At 39.4% G+C, this 17,105-nt stretch overlaps 1 protein-coding gene and 4 long non-coding RNA genes across 8 annotated transcripts; all 5 read right to left on the bottom strand.

Moving 5' to 3' along the window:
• Nucleotides 1-680: 680 nt before the first annotated feature.
• LOC117565642 (uncharacterized) lies at nucleotides 681-3,427 on the bottom strand. The gene is made up of 3 exons (XM_034244854.2): nucleotides 3,338-3,427; nucleotides 1,033-2,424; nucleotides 681-975 (listed from the first exon to the last, which is right to left on the bottom strand). The coding sequence occupies exons 2-3, from the start codon at nucleotides 2,406-2,408 to the stop codon at nucleotides 687-689; spliced, it is 1,665 nt and encodes a 554-aa protein (XP_034100745.1). The 5' UTR covers nucleotides 2,409-2,424; nucleotides 3,338-3,427; the 3' UTR covers nucleotides 681-686.
• Nucleotides 3,428-7,957: 4,530 nt separating this feature from the next.
• LOC117565482 (uncharacterized) lies at nucleotides 7,958-9,639 on the bottom strand. The gene is made up of 3 exons (XR_004571881.2): nucleotides 9,543-9,639; nucleotides 8,686-9,460; nucleotides 7,958-8,610 (listed from the first exon to the last, which is right to left on the bottom strand). It is a non-coding gene; the product is annotated as an uncharacterized LOC117565482 (long non-coding RNA).
• A 739-nt stretch (nucleotides 9,640-10,378) lies between these two features.
• On the bottom strand, nucleotides 10,379-12,494 carry LOC127565096 (uncharacterized). The gene is made up of 4 exons (XR_007954496.1): nucleotides 12,436-12,494; nucleotides 12,257-12,379; nucleotides 11,692-12,203; nucleotides 10,379-10,539 (listed from the first exon to the last, which is right to left on the bottom strand). It is a non-coding gene; the product is annotated as an uncharacterized LOC127565096 (long non-coding RNA).
• Nucleotides 12,495-12,806: 312 nt separating this feature from the next.
• On the bottom strand, nucleotides 12,807-14,183 carry LOC117565481 (uncharacterized). Of its 4 annotated transcripts, none has more exons than XR_007954490.1 (6): nucleotides 14,051-14,183; nucleotides 13,858-13,995; nucleotides 13,684-13,803; nucleotides 13,531-13,630; nucleotides 13,445-13,475; nucleotides 12,807-12,904 (listed from the first exon to the last, which is right to left on the bottom strand). It is a non-coding gene; the product is annotated as an uncharacterized LOC117565481 (long non-coding RNA). The 4 variants fall into 4 exon arrangements; XR_007954488.1 differs by lacking the exon at nucleotides 12,807-12,904 and adding an exon at nucleotides 13,183-13,291 and having other exon boundaries at nucleotides 13,345-13,475; XR_007954489.1 differs by lacking the exon at nucleotides 13,445-13,475 and having other exon boundaries at nucleotides 12,807-12,934.
• An 87-nt stretch (nucleotides 14,184-14,270) lies between these two features.
• Nucleotides 14,271-15,895, bottom strand: LOC117565483 (uncharacterized). The gene is made up of 4 exons (XR_004571882.2): nucleotides 15,635-15,895; nucleotides 14,750-14,797; nucleotides 14,564-14,694; nucleotides 14,271-14,510 (listed from the first exon to the last, which is right to left on the bottom strand). It is a non-coding gene; the product is annotated as an uncharacterized LOC117565483 (long non-coding RNA).
• Nucleotides 15,896-17,105: the final 1,210 nt, after the last annotated feature.

Here is a 17,105-nt window from a genome sequence, read left to right as displayed (position 1 = left end):
TTGCCGACAATGTTGCATAGCTAATTAGGCATGCGTCTGAAGGCACTTTTAACCTATTCCGAAATACTATCAATTACATGAAAATTAATGCTACTGCAATTGTGATTGTCGCTCGAGCTGAGCTCCGCTTGCAACTTCAACGTTTTGGGGCACGATCCGTGCGTAAGCACTCTCGACCTGCGAGGCGAGACGTGAGGACCCAAATAATTGTGTGATGCGTTTGTGGTTGGCGCACGGCTTCAATTGAAGTTCAATTGGTAGAAGACGCTTTGATTTTATTGCCAGCACTTAACATAATGAGCGGCACGATAAGATCACGTTTCCTCAACAACAACAGCGACAACGACGACGACAAAGCGAAGCGACACCGACAGCCGTCAGTCGACAGTTGGCGACTAGCGCATGCTCAATGCGCATATGCTTCCTGTCTGCGTGGTTGCTGGCCGGATATTCCTTTAAGTACCCAAACACAAAACCGAGTCGTCTCCGACTGTCTGCAATCAGTGCACAAAAGTTCAAAGTGCATGTGTGGAATACATGAATAATCCAAATGCGAGAGATCCATTGAAAATGCCAAGTGCAGCAGCAGCAATTGAACAAAGGACACACCACCTGTTTCCTTGGGCTTTTGTTCGGATTTATTCCAAAAAGGAAGTTCATTGAACTACAAATTGTGTGTCTCGTCCCTACAAATTGTATGTCAAGTAGGCTTCGTAGAGCAACTGCGATCGAGCATAGCGTTTGTTGTTCTCCATGAACTGTACGATATCCTTGACAACCACACGCTTGGCACGCAAAGGCGGTGCACGTGGTGGCAACGCTGTGGCAACTCCACTGCCAAATCTGGAGGTACTCGCTGCTGTCGGCTTGCGTCCGCCCAGAGCCAAGAGAGCCGTTGTGTTGGTCGACTCCAAACGCATCTCGTGTTCCAGCGAACTGCTGCCCGGAAGTTTGCGTTTCATCTTCATCCAGCGACTATGGAGTAGAGAATTAATTAATTTACTAGCTAGCAAAGATAGAATTTCACCTTACCTGCGATGCCCTGGAGTTTCGTCATCGGCGCCACCAAAATCGGCCGCCTCGCGATCGTTGAGAAACATCATCGTTGAGCGCATATCGTGCTGCATCACACAACGCGGATCGTTGTAAAGCCAATAGCCAGTGCGATGCTCGCACAGCTCAATAACCGACTTGACCATGTACTTGGCATACGTCTCCACGGCGGACAATATGCCATCCACAAGCTCCTCGTTAAAAGGTCCCTGACGCAACACATTCTCCATGGCGCTGTACTTGAGCAACATCTGCTCAATGCCCTTGCGATCAAAGTACGAGGGACGACGTTCCTCTCTATTCTCGGGCACGATCAACTCCGTGATGAGCAAACGCTTGCCGGCATAGTGTCGCATGGGCACCTCGTAAACCAACTCGCCAGCGTTGTTGGGCAGCTGATGAAACACTTGAGGAACATCATCGGTCGCCTGGTTTGCCTCAACATTGGGGAGCTCCTTGGGGTGATCTTTGGGCTTCTCCTTGTGCTGCTCTTTGACCGGTTCAGCAGCTTTCTCGGTGGAAACTTTAACAAACTTTCGGTTGATTTCTCCATCTGCCTTTCGTTCGTTTTGAACAGAAGCGTTCCGCAAAGCTAATCTAGACGAATTCACTAAGAGTTTTCTGTCAAGTTGCTGACTAACTTCTTCTGCAGCTTTGTGGCCGATGTTAATATTCTGCCTGATTTCTTTATTTGCCAATCCGATTAGTGAGGAAGCTGTCCGGTAGGTAAATCGTAAAGATTTCTGACTGTCTTCGTAAGCTTTCAGGCTGACTTTATCACGTTGCTGAATAAGTTCTTCAACAGTTTTCTGCTCGAGTTTTTCATTGGGGTTTTTATTAGATTGCCCCATGGGTTCATCATTTAAATTGATCATCAATTCATCGGCTGCTTCATTAGTTGGTGCGTTGACTTCTTCAATGGGTTTTATGTTCGACACCTCTACACGATGATTGTTAGGTACCTTCAAAGGTTGGTTGTTGGTCAGCATCAAAGACTGCTCAAAGGGCATCTTGAAAGGTTGCTCATTGGTCACCCCTAAAAGTAGCTTATTGGACAAATCCATAGGTTGCTCATCGCCCACTTTTATAGGCAGCAGTTTAGGCATTTTCACAGGCTGCTCACGAGACATTTTCATAGACTTCTCGACGGACATTTCCATAAAATGCTTCATGGGCTGATCATGGATCAGCTTCATAGGCTGCTCACTGGACACCTGCATAGGCTCCTCGTTGAATACCTCTTTAGACTGTTCGTTGGAATCTTTGTTAACCTGCTCGCTAGATACCGCCATAACCTGCTCATTAGGCACTTCCATAGCTTCTTCATTAGACACCTCCATCTTCGTGTTGTTCATAACGCTCAAGTATGTGCTGTAAGTGCAAAGAAAACGTCAACTTTAAAGCAGCTGTCGAGAGAAGGCAAAGCTAAAGAAGCATAAGAAGCGAGGCACGCGCCTGCACCTTTGAGGCATACATATGCATCAAGTGGCATAATGTAAAAGTAACAGATGCCAGCATGATCCTTACCGGTCGACTGCATCACCACTGACCGCAACAGCCCACTGGCACTTGTTCCTCTTCAGTGCACAGTGCATAGTGCTCAGTGCTCAGTGCAGTCAACCTGCCCACACAGGACATAGGATATGTTATGCAAAGTGCACAGGAATGTGAGGTGAGGTGGTGGTGTTTGCCACGAGCTGACTGACTAATTATTCAAATTGTGAGCATGATGGAATGCTAGAGAACTAGGACAACAAACGGAGAGACAGAGACGGGGTAAGCGGATATTAAACAACGGCGCGCGACAGTCGCCCGTCGTCGTTGTTGTTGTTGTCTGCAGTTTGCTGTCTCGTCCCGCACATTTCCGCGCACCGTTGACTCGAGGTGCCCAAAAGGACGGCACGCGGTCCAGTCTAGTCCAGCAACGAGGGTGCTTGGGCGCATATTAAACCCGACTGCATTTACCTGCCAGTGTTTTGACATTTGTTGTTGTTGCTGTTGTTGTTACCCCTAGAACTAACACATTAGAAATTCTGGTCAAGGCGATCGGCAGCGTTCTTTTGTCTTTACCGTCAGCAGACGCGTCGCGTTGCGTTGTGTCGCCAGTGTTGCCCTGCTCCCGAACAGGTTCATTACGCGTGCCGTCAGTTGTTGGTGTCGTTGTTGTTGTGGCTGTTGCACTCACGAGGCGTTGACCTAATTATGTGTTGTGTTTTTTATGCGTGCTTCGCTACTTTTTAGTTTGTAAATTGTTTTTCTTTTTGTTTGGCTTGCGCCCGCTTACATAGGGGTTGATTGCTGCGGGCAACCGAATTCCTTTCCTTAATTATCTAATGCAAGGTGCACAATGCGTTTTTCTTATGCACAATTCATTTTAAGAGACAAAATTTCTTACCTTTTCCTTTCAAAGTAAAGCAAGCAAAGAAGTTAACCAGGAAAATTGAACGTTACTTGTCAACTTGACAATATCAAGCTTTTTCAACACTGCAAGGCGTCGTAACTATGGTCTTATTTCAACACTGACAATAGATTAACGATAACACTTTTGCTACTAAGAAAAGTATCGTTGATTGTCATCAAGCTTTTTTCAGCGCTGCAAACATTTGATTACCAATAAAACAAAGTTCCAGGCGCATCGATAACTTTTGCTACTAAGAAAAGTATCGTTGATTGTCGTCAAGATTTTACAACATCTACAACTTTTGTTCCAAAAAGTATCATTTAATATCGTCAAGCTTTTTTCAACTATGCAAACATTTGGTTACCGATAACACAGCTAATCTAACGCATCGATAACTTTTGCTACTAACAAAGTATCGTTGATTGTCGTCAAGTTTTTTCAACACTGCTGCCACGATTGCAATTGCAAATGATTAACGATAACACAGCGCATAGTGCATCAATCGTAACGTCAACGAGAGGCCAAATTCGAGAGACTCTCAGCATTTAGAAATGCAGATTGGCAATTGGAAAAAGTGCAACTTGCAGCTTGCAACGTGCAACTTGCATAATCCTCCGCAGTCGGGGCTGCCAAGCACGTAAACTAAGCTAACAATTCAACTAAAATGCCAGCTAGATAATAAAAAGCAAAAATCGAAGCAGAAGTTGGACGAGAGGAAAGCGGCAAGCGGAGGCTGCAGTAGTTGCAAAATGGAAATGGATATAAAAATGCGAACACAAGCTGACTCTGCCAGACAGAAAGACGGACAGACGGAGAGACAGCGCAGTCGATGCTGGAGTCCAAGCTTGGAGTTGGAGTTGGCGACCACCCACACACACTGTTGTTGGCTGATGCCTTTTGCTGTTTGCAGAGTGCATCCTCGCCGCCTGCGCAGTGTCAAATAGACAACAACTTAGCAAAAGTAACTGACGAGAGGGATCGACTTTGGCATACGCGGTATCTTCCAACTCCAAAACTCTTAAAATGTTCTTTGCGTCACTGATACCTTACAATATTACAGCCATGTTTGTCATGCAATTGCAGTTAAATTTTTAAAAATCTTTTATATTATAATTTTCAATATCTCATTGAAATTGTGGTTTTTATTTTAAGTTCCGAATTCTACAATAAGCTATCTCTATGCAAAACATAAGAAATTCTTTTTTATGAATACTTTTCCCTTTACAAAATTTTAAAATGTCTTCCTTGCAATGTTTCAATTAAAGATAGGGCCCATTTTTTTATCTCCCCATAAAATTATTTGCTCGATAAAGTTTTATATAACGAAACTCAAAGTACACATAAAATTCCTATATATATATATGTCAGAACAAGTTCGCTATAGCGCTTATAGATCACATTTTGACATTAGAAAAAGGATATTCTCCTTAAAGGTTAGTCTTATTGAGAGTATGAAAAATTAGCCCTTTATCTGTTGAAACTCAAATTAGCTTTTGTAATATAATATTTATTTTAAAGTGTTAACTAAAAATGAGCTGACAAATTTGCGATGAGAAATTTTGACCACCTAATACTAACCTCATTCTTAATGGTTACTGAGAATTTCAATGTGTTCGTAGAACAACTTTTGAACCAACATTATAAAGAGAAATTTAAGAAATATAATAAATATAAATATAATACACATTCACCTTTACTATTTCTTTATAAAGTGTTATTATTATAATTATAAAGTAAAATACTATGCGATAACCCAAAAAAAATTGCTAGTTCTTTTCATAGGTTTTCATAATCGTGATATGTTTATACTTTGTGGTGTTAGAGTTCTTTCCTCTACACTAATCGATAATACCCTGATATCCTTCTATGTAGTAGGTATAACAAGCAGAGTGTTGCGTGGAGCGCGGGCGTAACTAGGCGGACAGACAGATGGGCGGACGGACGGACAGCAGGACGGGTTAGTCAGTGAGTTGTAGGCATATTCCAGCGAATAAATATTATCATATGGAAATTTTTTCGTAGCAGAGCAATTACGAATGCAAAAGTGCCGCAAGAGTTGCGGCGTCTCCCCGTGGCAAGGTGACCCGGCAAACGTCAAACGTCGCGGCGCACAGGAAATCGAAATTGCAACAAGTTGACGTTGGACGACGGTGAAGTCGACGACGACACACATTGACGATGATGTAGCACCGCGAGTTGAGAACGCGCTGCTTGCCTCCTCCATTCATTCATAGATGTGCCACAGCATGTGGCAGCAGCAGCAGCAGCGGTGTGGAAAGTTGAAGGCAAGCGCACAAGGAGCACAACCTGGCCACCTTTGCGTACCTGTTGCCCAACTGGATGTGGCTTGGAGGAGAAGAACTGCGTTCGTTCGTCGCTTTTTTTTTTGGGGCGCAGCCAAATGAAATTGCCAATTGTTGCGCTGCGCTTTTAGTGGCGATGGCAGCTACCGTTTGGTGGTGCCACACACCTTGCCACAGTCCAAAAACGGAAGCCACAATGCCATGGGCCATGTTGTGATACCCTTGATGGGCACTTGCCACACTGAGTATAACAGCGAGTGGGGCAAGAAGCGATGCTACAGCTGCAGAGAGCATCTCTGAGTCGAGTACTTTTTGAGCCTAATTGTTGTTATTGTGTTTGCCACTTCAGCGCGAAAAGCCATTTTAATACCTGCCTGCCACGTTGCATCTTTTTGTGGGTGTGGCTGATTGGGCGAAATGGATGAGTTTGTTGGCTGCTGCTTCGGTTGCGATGATCAATCTCTTTTTGCTGAGACGACGTCGTTGTTAGCTAAAATGTTCGACTATTATTACGCTCATGATGAGGATGTGTGATGATGATTTCGATTGCCCCCTCGCTACTGGTTTTCTTGCTTTTGCTGTTGCTGCCACTTAAGTGGGCGTGTGGGCCATTTGAAAATGTTTGACTTGAGCGCGCCCGCCTTGCGATTTAAATATGAAAGGAAACGATTCATTTTGGCTTATGGAAATGCCTGACAGCGCTCTTTAATGTTTCAATTTTCCAAGCCCAGTTTACTTGCTGCTGCCTGCTTATTAACAACAACTCAAACACACACACCTGCAACCTGATCCAACGGAAGTGTGCAATGACACGCCTTGTCTTGCCGAAACAACAACAACAAAAAGAATAAAAACACCTACATTCTCTTACTTATTGTCCTCTGGCCTTGTGATGGCACTTTTAATTTATTTTTACAGCATCGCATTTCCGTTTTGGTTTTTTTGCTTCTTGGAACTCTCAATTGTTCCAGCCAAAATTTGTTAACAGGAACTGCTTTGTTTTTATACTCTTGCTTCAATGATATTGTCACAAAATAAAAGATACTTCCGAGTGGGGAAATTTGTTGAGTTCTGAATGCTCTTTTTACCAATAAATGTTTTCAATTATATCTGCTTAATTTGTATTTATTTAATCTAACAAGAGGTACATATTATACCATTACATGAACTGTTAAATTTGATTTGCTTCCTTTAACTTCATTGTTACAACTCATGTCTGGAAGAGAGATTTTGGAGAGAAGCTCTTCTTTCCATCAAAACAAACTACATTTTTTAAATATTTTTAATAATTTAAATTACCTCTAACCTATTTCTTAAGCATTGGCAGGAAATGCAGATAATTTGTTCACATTTCATTATTTATTAGTATTACAATTTACAATATGTTGCAACTTCATACGTAAATTTCTAATCGGAAATTATAATCTTTCTACTTTCAGGCGCGTTTTGCCAATATTCGGTAAGTTCTGTAACTTGCTTAAGACATTGTTTATTTATTATAGTATTATACACATTTTGGGTTTCTTTTCATTCTCCTTGCATTAACATTGTCAAAGATGAGATGACAACTAGTAGCAAATATTTCTGAATAAGGCATTAACATTTTTTCTAAATATAGTTTTTTTTTATCCAACACTTAGTAATTAGATATCTGCATTACAAAATTAATTTACAACTTCTAAGAGACATTTTTATGTATACACAAATGTAACTAAAAATAGTGTCAATTTTCAAATGTAATAACTAGGTGGCATTATTAAAATATTGTATTTTTTTTTTTAACAATTTATTTAGGTTGTTTAAATTGGCATACAACAATTGAACAATTTCACATATTGGCTATTATAATAGAAGATCAGAAACTAGACTTCCAATACATTAATAGTAATTTAAGCAAATGCACATCACAGATAGACTAGGACATAAACCTAGCTGGTAGATTCTTGGGGTGCAGTCTTTTTAGAGGCCTTTTGCCTTGTATCTCAAGAGACGTTGAGCAAACAGATTTAAGTGTAAGGCCAGTATATTAAAATAAAACTTGGCCTGCAATTGCAAGGTTAAGATATTGTTAAACAATTATTGCAAATACATTTTTAAGCATGGAATAATCTTCTTACTAAAAGCAGTTTCATTTTTCGTATTGAGTAATTAGAATTAGTAATTTTATCTCCTTATATCGTCACAAAACACATAGCATTGCCAGTCAAAAGATTGATCTTTCCTTTTTCTCAACTCTAATTTGATGCGTTAATGTTATCTGCATAATTCGATCGACAGTTGCCCAAATATTGAGTTGCCATTGGCATCCGCACTCGTGCCCAACAAGTAGCATCGCATTATAAGAACATAAACGTCAGTTTCGCGATGTCCAAAACGATGAATGATTTTTTGTTGGTTGAATGTGGTGGATGTCGGCATTTTGACGACACGTTTGGGGCCAAATGAAAATTACTCGTATTATGATGAGAAGCAGAGAATTTCTTTATAAACATGACGCGATGGCACCATAAACGGGACGATAACCTGCCACTCGTCGTCAGTCAGTTCATGCCACAAAACACAGCAACAACAACAACAACGAAAATATCATATGCAAAAAGGGGGCCGCAACTTAATAGCTGTTGGGCTGCACTTTGTCCAGGCGGGCAAGATGTGCTGCTGATGCCACCAAAAAAACGAGGAGAAAAAAGTGCAACACGCCGGCGGCGGCGTGCATGGCCTGTGGTTGCACGGATGTGTTGAATGCACGCCCCCCACATGCAAAAAGCGAGACAGAGAGAGATAGAGGAATTTGTGCAGTCAGAGCTCAGTCAAAAGATTTCTTGCTCGTCGTCGTGTGTCGCCGTCGTCAACCTGTAAAATGTATAACGACAACATTAAGCTCGTGCCACCAGCTGAAGCTTAATGTTATGGTGGGGCAGCACTTACCAATGTTGCAACATCAGCACAACACAACGGTACCAAATCTCGACTCCGACTCCACTTGGCGGCAGGTTCATGCCAGTTCAGCACGCTGGCAACGGTTGATCTGATTTGTGTTGTCGTCGTTGCTCGTTGTCGTTGTTGTCCAAAAGGGAGGTTGTTGTCATCGTCATCGTCGTCGTTGTCGTTGCTTTTTTCTGTTATAATAAAATTTTAATATTACAATTTTGTTTTTTTGCCGCTATGAAGCTGGTTTTCCGGCTGGCTTGTAGGTCGCTGACAACCTGTTCGTTGGCTCCAAAAGAAAAAACGTGCTCTTCTAAGTAGTTCCAGGTGCCTCACATATTACGAAGGATCTCAATTCCCTTTGCAATTGCATTCAAGCGAAAAATGCGCCACTCAATGAATCTTTCTTGCTGCTGCTGCTGCAGATGCGCCATTCAAATTAGTGCTCAACACTCTTCTTGCTGCATTATCCTGCAGCAGCCACTTTGATTTATAGACTACACGCGCTTCGCTTGTTCCTTTCAATTATTTTTGGGACGCGTTGTCATGTTTTGTTTAGCTATTGAGTGTGTGCGAGTGTGTGTGCACACTCTTTGTTGGTTTATTTATTCAAATTGAAAAACGAACGCGCCACTAATGAAAAATCCTATCCAATCCTAGCTTCAGCTGGTGCCAAAACATCTGCGCGTGCGCTCAAAGTGCATCCACATTCCGTCTGTCAATGGTTATGACAATGCAATGCGTGTGCGCTGAAAGATTGCTGCTGAAGTGGCATCTGAAATGTTAGAGAAAGAACTCAATTAGAATTCGTACAGGCAAAACAATTTGTGTTCGAGAAATGGACGCAAATACTTAACAGATTCATGGAGGAACCTTCAACTAAGACTTATAGTAAAACTAAATTTTATATCATGATTAATTCTCATTCAAATGCAAGTCTAAACTCATTCAAATTCAGTATATAATCCTAAAATTTAGTAGTCATTGAGAATGAAACTGAAGAGAGCTTCTAATAAGGTTGATAACTTCAAACGAAAATGCATTAAATTTGTTTTAAGATGTCCATATTCAAAGACCTCAAAGGTGCAATTCCTGTGATGATTAAAGTGGTTAACATCTACAAATTAGAAGAAAAAACAATTAAATACATACTACATTACACCATTAACTAAGAAATTTTACTCACTATTTGATAATATATAAATCAGTATTAAAGGAGAAACATCAAACGTCAATAGTTGTAATAAATCGTGCTGGAATCGTAAGATGAGAAAGATATTCAACATTTAGTTGCTTCGTGTGTATAAAAGTTGCCATCTAACATCAATCATTGAACAGATTCATGGATAAACCTTCAACTAAGACTAATAGTAAAACTAATAGTTTTATTTAATGTTTAATTCTCATCCAAATCCAAGTCTAAACTTATCCAAATTGAGTATATAACACCAAAATTTAGTAGTCATTGAGAATGAAACTGAAGAGAGCTTCTAATTGGGCTGATAGTTCAATTAAATATTGTATTTAAGAAGTTCCAACGAAAATGCATTAAAGTTGTTTTAAGATGTCCATATTCAAAGACCTCAAAGGTGCAATTCCTGTGATGATTAAGGTGCTAAAAATAAAGAGAAAAAACCAATGAAATATATACCAAATTCAACGACTAATTTAGGAATTCAACTCACCATTTGATAATACACAAATCAACATTAAAGGAGAAACATCAAACGTCAATAGTTGTAATAAATCGTGCAGGAATCGTAAGATGAGAAAGAAATGCAACATTTAGTTGCCTCATGTGAGTAAAAGTCGCTATCAAACTATTCGATATCAATCTATCCAAGTGGAGCGCAGCTGTAATGAAAATGAAATCTATTATTATGAGGAGGTTGCCACATATTAAGCCTAGCATAAAGTTGCAGCAGATGCAGATGCAGAGCACAGCACAACACAGCAGGGACCGCCCACATTGGAAATAAAGCAAACTTAGTTGAGGAGACGCCATTTGAGATAGGCATTCACTTAAACAAGACTCCTCACCTACATACAGAAGAAGATGCATAACCCAGATGTAGGCTCATCAAATTGATGGACATGATTAGAGGCTGAAAACATCAACGAAATGGAAAAGAGAAAAGCGCGACCTTTGGCGCCTTGCAACGGTTCGGTGCAGGCAGCAAACAAGCCCCTACAAACAAAAGACAGATGCATGACGTATAATTGATGAGCTTTTAGCATTTAAACAAAAATCAACTCACGAAAGACGCTTGGCTCAAGTGCAACTAAGAAAGAGAGAGTGGGAGAGGGAGGGAAAGAGGTCGAGAGAGAAAGAGTGCAAAGGTGTTAAAGGCAGACGGGCAACACACAAAACACGAACATGAAACGAAGAAAATGATTAATCATTTGGCAGGTGCGCAAGCGCAGCGAACAACGAAACGGTACTCGACAAAAGGGTTTCCTTTAACAAGAAACTATTTAACTTAATTTCAACGGTTTGCATTTTTGGTTAAACTGTCAAGTGGTCGGCAGCGGCTTCGGCACAAAAGGCTCTAAAGGATTGCTCTTATTTGGCCTGCCTGCTTGCCACACCCACGCAGGCAAACAAAAGGTGTGTGTGTGTGCGACGTGTGCAAGGCGTGGCCAGGACTCAAGATTAAGCCGATGTCGGGGCACCTGAGAGTAGTAGGCTGGCCATCATTATATAATTTGACGAACAGCAAACGAGAGAGAGAGAGAGTTGAGAGAAATCAAAGCGCGTTCTCTAATGAAGGGTTAAAGCATCGCATTTGCAGCTTGAACTCATTTCTTATATCAAGATTTATGACAATTAATAATAGGTATAAAGCAGCATTAAGTATCGTTCACTGCTCAGCGACTTCCGCTCCCAATCAATTAAATTTATAATCCGACTCTCTCTCCATAGTGAATTATGACAATCTGTATAAAATATATATAGAAAAGTTTAAGCATGATTTATGTTGACAGTTCGCTCTAATACTGGACCACCTTGCTTCTGTTGCTAGTCCGGTGTATGACGCAAGCACCTTGCCAAAATCCTCAGCCTGCCTGAGTCCTGAGTCAGCAGCTGGCTGGCATTCTAATAGCATCTTCATCTCTTCAGATTTGTCAGCTGCTTTAGCTACCCGCTTTTGTGTGCACATCTCTATTGTTTTTTGGCTTTGTATTTCTTCTTTTTTTTTTGCGAATAATAGGAATTGAAATAGCGATAGGCATCTTATCCAACGTTTGCCTAGGCACAGGTTCTATTGCTGACTTCAGTTCTGTGTGGCATTCGACGAACACAAAGATGTTCATCACCTGTCCAAAGGCAAAAGCATGTTCGTCTCTTCTCTCTCTCTTTTTTTTTTTGCCAGGTTGTCCTTTGTTCAAGGATTTGTGTCGTGTCTGATCCAGCGTAGGTACATAAGTCGACCTGCTGCCATCACAATATAGCCAGTGGCTCTATTGGCATGTGCCTCTGGAACGAGGGAAGCCCGATGATGATGATGTGGCAGCAACTGTAAGAGAAACAGCCTTGAGCAGAGCATTAGCAAAAGTGCTGAACTCTTACCTCTTCAACTGATCAGTTGATGCGAGTATTCTCCATTATATTTCAGTAGTTTTAAATGTTTAATTATAAATTGTAGTTGCTCTATTGTGTATTTGAGCATGGAAGGAAGTCCGATGACAGGAACTGTAAGAGAACCGTACACTTATAACAAAAACTATGTAAATGTGCTGAACTCTTACCTCTTAACTGATCAGCTGAAGTGAATTTCAGTTGCTTTAGATTTGTGATATTTGCTGACTTCAGTAGTAATTGACAAGTACCTCAGCATTGAAGAAAGTCCGATGTGGCAGTAACTGTAGGAGAATCAGACCGTAGCAGAAAATATGCAATACTGCTGAACTCTTACCACTTAGATGTTCTGTTGATGCGAGCTTTATCTATTCCAGTTGCTTCAGATTTGTGATATTTAATTGTAGTTGCTGCTCAATTGCGATTGCTGCGACATATACTTCAACAATGAAGGATGTTTGAGGTTTCAGGCTCTTTAAGGAAATCATACTTAAGCAAAAAAAAAAAAAAAATTGCAAAAGTACAGAATCCTTCCCTTTTAAATGATCGGGTGATGCAAGTCTTTTCTCAATGTTCCAGTCGCTTCATACTTGTACTCGTAATATTCAATTGTAGCTTCTGCTCTCTATTGGCATTTACCTGAGCATGGAGGAAGCTCGATGACAGGAACTGTAAGAGATTCACACTTTAGCAAAAAAAAATTTGCAAAGGTGCCAAACTCTTACCTCTTTAACTGATCACCTGATGCGAGTTTTCCCTTAATATTCCAGTTCCTTAGACTCGTAATATTAAATTGTAGCGTCTGCTCTCTTTTGGAAAGTACCTCAGCATTGAAGGAAGTCCGATGACAGGAACTGTAAGAGAATTATACCTAAGCAACAAAATGTGCAAAAGTACTAAACTCTTACCTCTTAACTGATCAGCTGATGTGTATTCCAGTTGCTTCAGATTTGTGATATTTAACTGTAGTTGCTGATCTCTCCTGACAAGTATCTCAGCATTTAAGGAAGTCCGATGTGACAGTATCTTTAAGAGAATCGTACTTGAGCAGGAAATATGCAAAAGTGCTGAACTCTTACAACTTAGAAGTTCTGTTGATGCGATTTTTATCTATTCCAGTTGCTTCATACTTGTACTCGTAATATTCATTTGTAGCTTCTGCTCTCTATAGGCATTTACCTGACAATGGAAGGAAGCTCGATGACAGGAACTGTAAGAGATTCACACTTTAGCAAAAAAAATATGCAAAAGTGCGGAACTCTTACCTCTTAGCTGATTTTTATTCCATTTGCTTTATATTTGTGATATTTAATTGCAGTAATTAGCAAGTATCTCATCATTGAAGGAAGTCCGATATGACATAAACTGTAAGAGAAACAGTACTAAGCAGAATATATGCCATAGTGCTAAACTCTTACCTCTTAACTGATCCAAGTTTTTTCTAATATACTCCAGTTGCTTAGTCTTTTAATATTCAATTGTAGCTGCTGTCCCCCATCGACATGTTCCTGAGAGTGGAAGGAAGTCCGAGACAAAAACTGTAAGAGAATCGCACCTAAGCAAAAAAATATGCATAAGAACTAAACTCTTACTTCTTTGACTGATCATCTAAGAGTTTTCTATAAATATTCCAGTTGATTCAGACTCGTAATATTATATTGTAGCTGCCGCTCAATTGCGATTGCTGCGGCATATACCTCAGCAATGAAGGATGTTTGAGGTTTCAGAATCTTTAAGAAAATCGTACTTGAGCAAAAAAAAATTGCAAAAGTACGGAATCCTTACCTTTTAAATGATCGGGTGATGCAAGTCTTTTCTCAATGTTCCAGTTGCTTCAGACTTGTACTCGTAATATTCAATTGTAGCTTCTGCTCTCTATTGGCAAGTACCTCAGCATTGAGCATGGCAGGAAGTCCGAAACAGGAACTGTAAGAGAATCACAATTCAGCAACAAAATATGCAAAATTGCGGAACTCTTACCTCTTAACCGGTAAGCTGATGTGATATTTAATTATAGCTCCTGTTCTCTATTGGCAAGTACCTCAGCATTGAAGCAAATCCGATGACAGGAACTGTAAGAGAATCGCACCTTAGCAACAAAATATGCAAAAGTGCTGAACTCTTCCCTCTTCAACTGATCAGCTGGTGCGTATTCCAGTTCCTTTAGATTTGTGATATTTAATTGTAGCTGCTGATCTCTCTTGGCAAGTATCTCATCATTGAAGGAAGTCCGATGTGACACCAACTGTAAGAGAAACAGTCTTAAGCAGCAAATTTGCAAAAGGGCTGAACTCTTACCTCTTTAACTGATCACCTGATGCGAGTTTTCTCTAAATATTTCAGTTGCTTAGACTCGTAATATTAAACTGTAGCTTCTGCTCTCTATTGGCAAGTACCTCAGCATTGAAGAAAGTCCGATGTGACAGTATCTTTAAGAGAATCACACTTTAGCAATAAAAATATGCAAAAGTGCAAAACCCTTACCTCTTTAAAGTGCATTCTCTAAATGTGCCTGTTAAGTTTAAATTGTGTCTGAAAAATATTAGGAAATCTTAAATTAACCATATTTCATATTCCAATTCTTAAAAGCACCTCGTCATAGTTTTATGTAAAATGGTAAATAGAAAGAAGATAGTTTTATATGTCAAATTATTTGACACATTGATTTTCACTTTTCTAATATAAAGACATATAAAGTAGACATCCAAGAAACAATCTTAAAGAATTGTAATCTATCTTTTAACTGTTTAAATATACATTTTACAAACTGCTTCTAAAATATTGAGCAAACACTTGAAATATCGCAATCTCTGTGCTATCTGTGGCAGACCTTTTTTTTAAGGATAACCCATTAGGTGTTCCCGCAGACAATTCAAAGTATCACAAAAAGAATTGTTATCTTGTTATTAAGGTCAAACGCAAACAGAGAACCGCCGCAGACACTTGTTAGGCAGTCGCCAAGTTGTGTGTTTGGTAAATAGTTGGACTATGGATGAACAAATAATATCGAGTCTGTCGATGGATTCGGATTCGGATTCAGATTCGAATTTGAGTTGTGGTTACGAGTCTTGTCGATTGTGTTGTGGCTAACCACATGGAAGATAAATGAAATGTCATTTCGACACGCACGTCACGTTTAGCACCTGAATATTGTGTTTGTTATTTGCGGCTGCTGCTTCGAAAAAATTCTCATTCCCAAATCGTGATTTTCGTTGACATGAGCATATTTAAGCACAATCAATGGGTTTATTTGCTTAGTCAAGATGTTACGCAGGTGCTAAGCGATCACTTGATAAGACATTTTTGACTGTCATATAGATAAGTCAGTCCATTCGATGGCTTTAAATGTCTCATTGGATTGGACCACACCTGTTGGTTTCTCACGCTGCGTCTTCACAGTTTACTCTACTCCTTTCCTTTCTCGTTAGAATGCCATACAAGTCTCTTTAGCATTGTGCTGCACAGCTTAGGTCCTTCAACAAAAGCAAGTCCTTGGCAGGAGATTCGTAATGAAAACTGCGCATTGTTTTTACTTCGACCTGCTTTTGTTTCCGCTCTCTTTCTCTCTCTCCGCGGTAGCTGTAGGTGGTTCTGTATTAGCGTTGTGCCAGCACGCCTCTGGCAAATCAAGGATCAGTTGGTGGCCAGAGATGGAACTGAGCATCTGGCAATGCACAGCTGGCAGATTTGTTGTTTGCTGCAAAGATGTTTGAACAACTTATTAGAGCTCAAAGGAACAATTATCTTACTGTGATATATACATGATTACTTACTCTTGTATATGGTATATTAGCTATATACTGAAGTGCTGTTTAAATGCAATAAAATACAATTTAAAAACGTGTTTAGTGTTGATTAACTTAAATATTAATTACAAATATTTCTTGTGCGAATTTAGTCCATTTCTTTGTTTAAAATACAAAGAAAGATCAAAGATCTCAATGCTTTATTTTTATAAATTCTGTTCAGCAGATTTTGAATTGCAAAATTCTTATTGCTTATATATAGTATATTGGTAACTAAATTGATAAACTAAAATATAAATTGCACAAATTTCTTAATAAATTTCAAGTGCTTCATATTGCTTAAAATACAAAGTAAGGTTTCTCAATATTTAATTTTTTTGATAGGAGTTTTCCTATACTTAGTGCCTCCATTAAATGTATGCAACATATAGAAGATATATTTTGCCCTCTATGGTATATTTTAAATGAAGTTCTGTATCAATATTTGAAATACAGCCTATGGTATTAACTTTAGTATTAATGCTGTATATTAATTTGGTATATGGTATGGTGAATGAAGTACTATATCAATATACCAAATATAGCCTTCAGAATAATATTTTGGTATATTTTAGGAATAATACCGTAAGTGTTTACTTTGGTATATTTCAAATGAAGAACTATATCAATATACTAAAAATATCCTTTGGTATAATTTTAGTATTTTTGTGGCATATTAATATATTTTAAAATTTAAAATCACTTTAGATTTCATTAAAAATGCGTAACGGTCAAGCATACTTGACTTCAGCTTTCTTACCTGTTTTTTATAAATTCCGTTTACTACATTTTTAATTAGTTGCAAAATTCTCGCTGCTTTATCAGTCATGATTCTACTCAGTAAAATATATATCCACATTGTGTACTGTGCAATACATCAACGATTTGGCAGCAGCAGGTAAACATCTTTATTAAAAGAGATCGGTTCAATGAGCATCGATCATTATTATGCACAAGGCACAAGGTGGGTGTAGTTCAGGCCAACATCTTATCCCTGGTCTGGCACAGTCCTATTGTACGCAAATCTGCACCAAATTTATGCAAATTGAAATTCC

The sequence above is a fragment of the Drosophila albomicans genome, chromosome 2L (genome assembly GCF_009650485.2).
Source record: "Drosophila albomicans strain 15112-1751.03 chromosome 2L, ASM965048v2, whole genome shotgun sequence".
NCBI classification, from domain to species: Eukaryota; Metazoa; Arthropoda; class Insecta; order Diptera; family Drosophilidae; genus Drosophila; species Drosophila albomicans.
The sequence above is the reverse complement of the archived record's forward strand: the minus strand, read 5'-3'. Positions and strand labels throughout refer to the sequence as shown.

What these genes read in the sequence shown, in the direction of transcription:
- LOC117565642 (XM_034244854.2), bottom strand. Translation starts at nt 2,408, where the DNA reads ATGAACAACACGAAGATGGAGGTGTCTAATGAAGAAGCTATGGAAGTG. An exon ending in GAAACTCCAGGGCATCGCAG is followed by an intron (nt 976 to 1,032) that starts GTAAGGTGAAAT and finishes TCTACTCCATAG; the next exon opens with TCGCTGGATGAAGATGAAAC.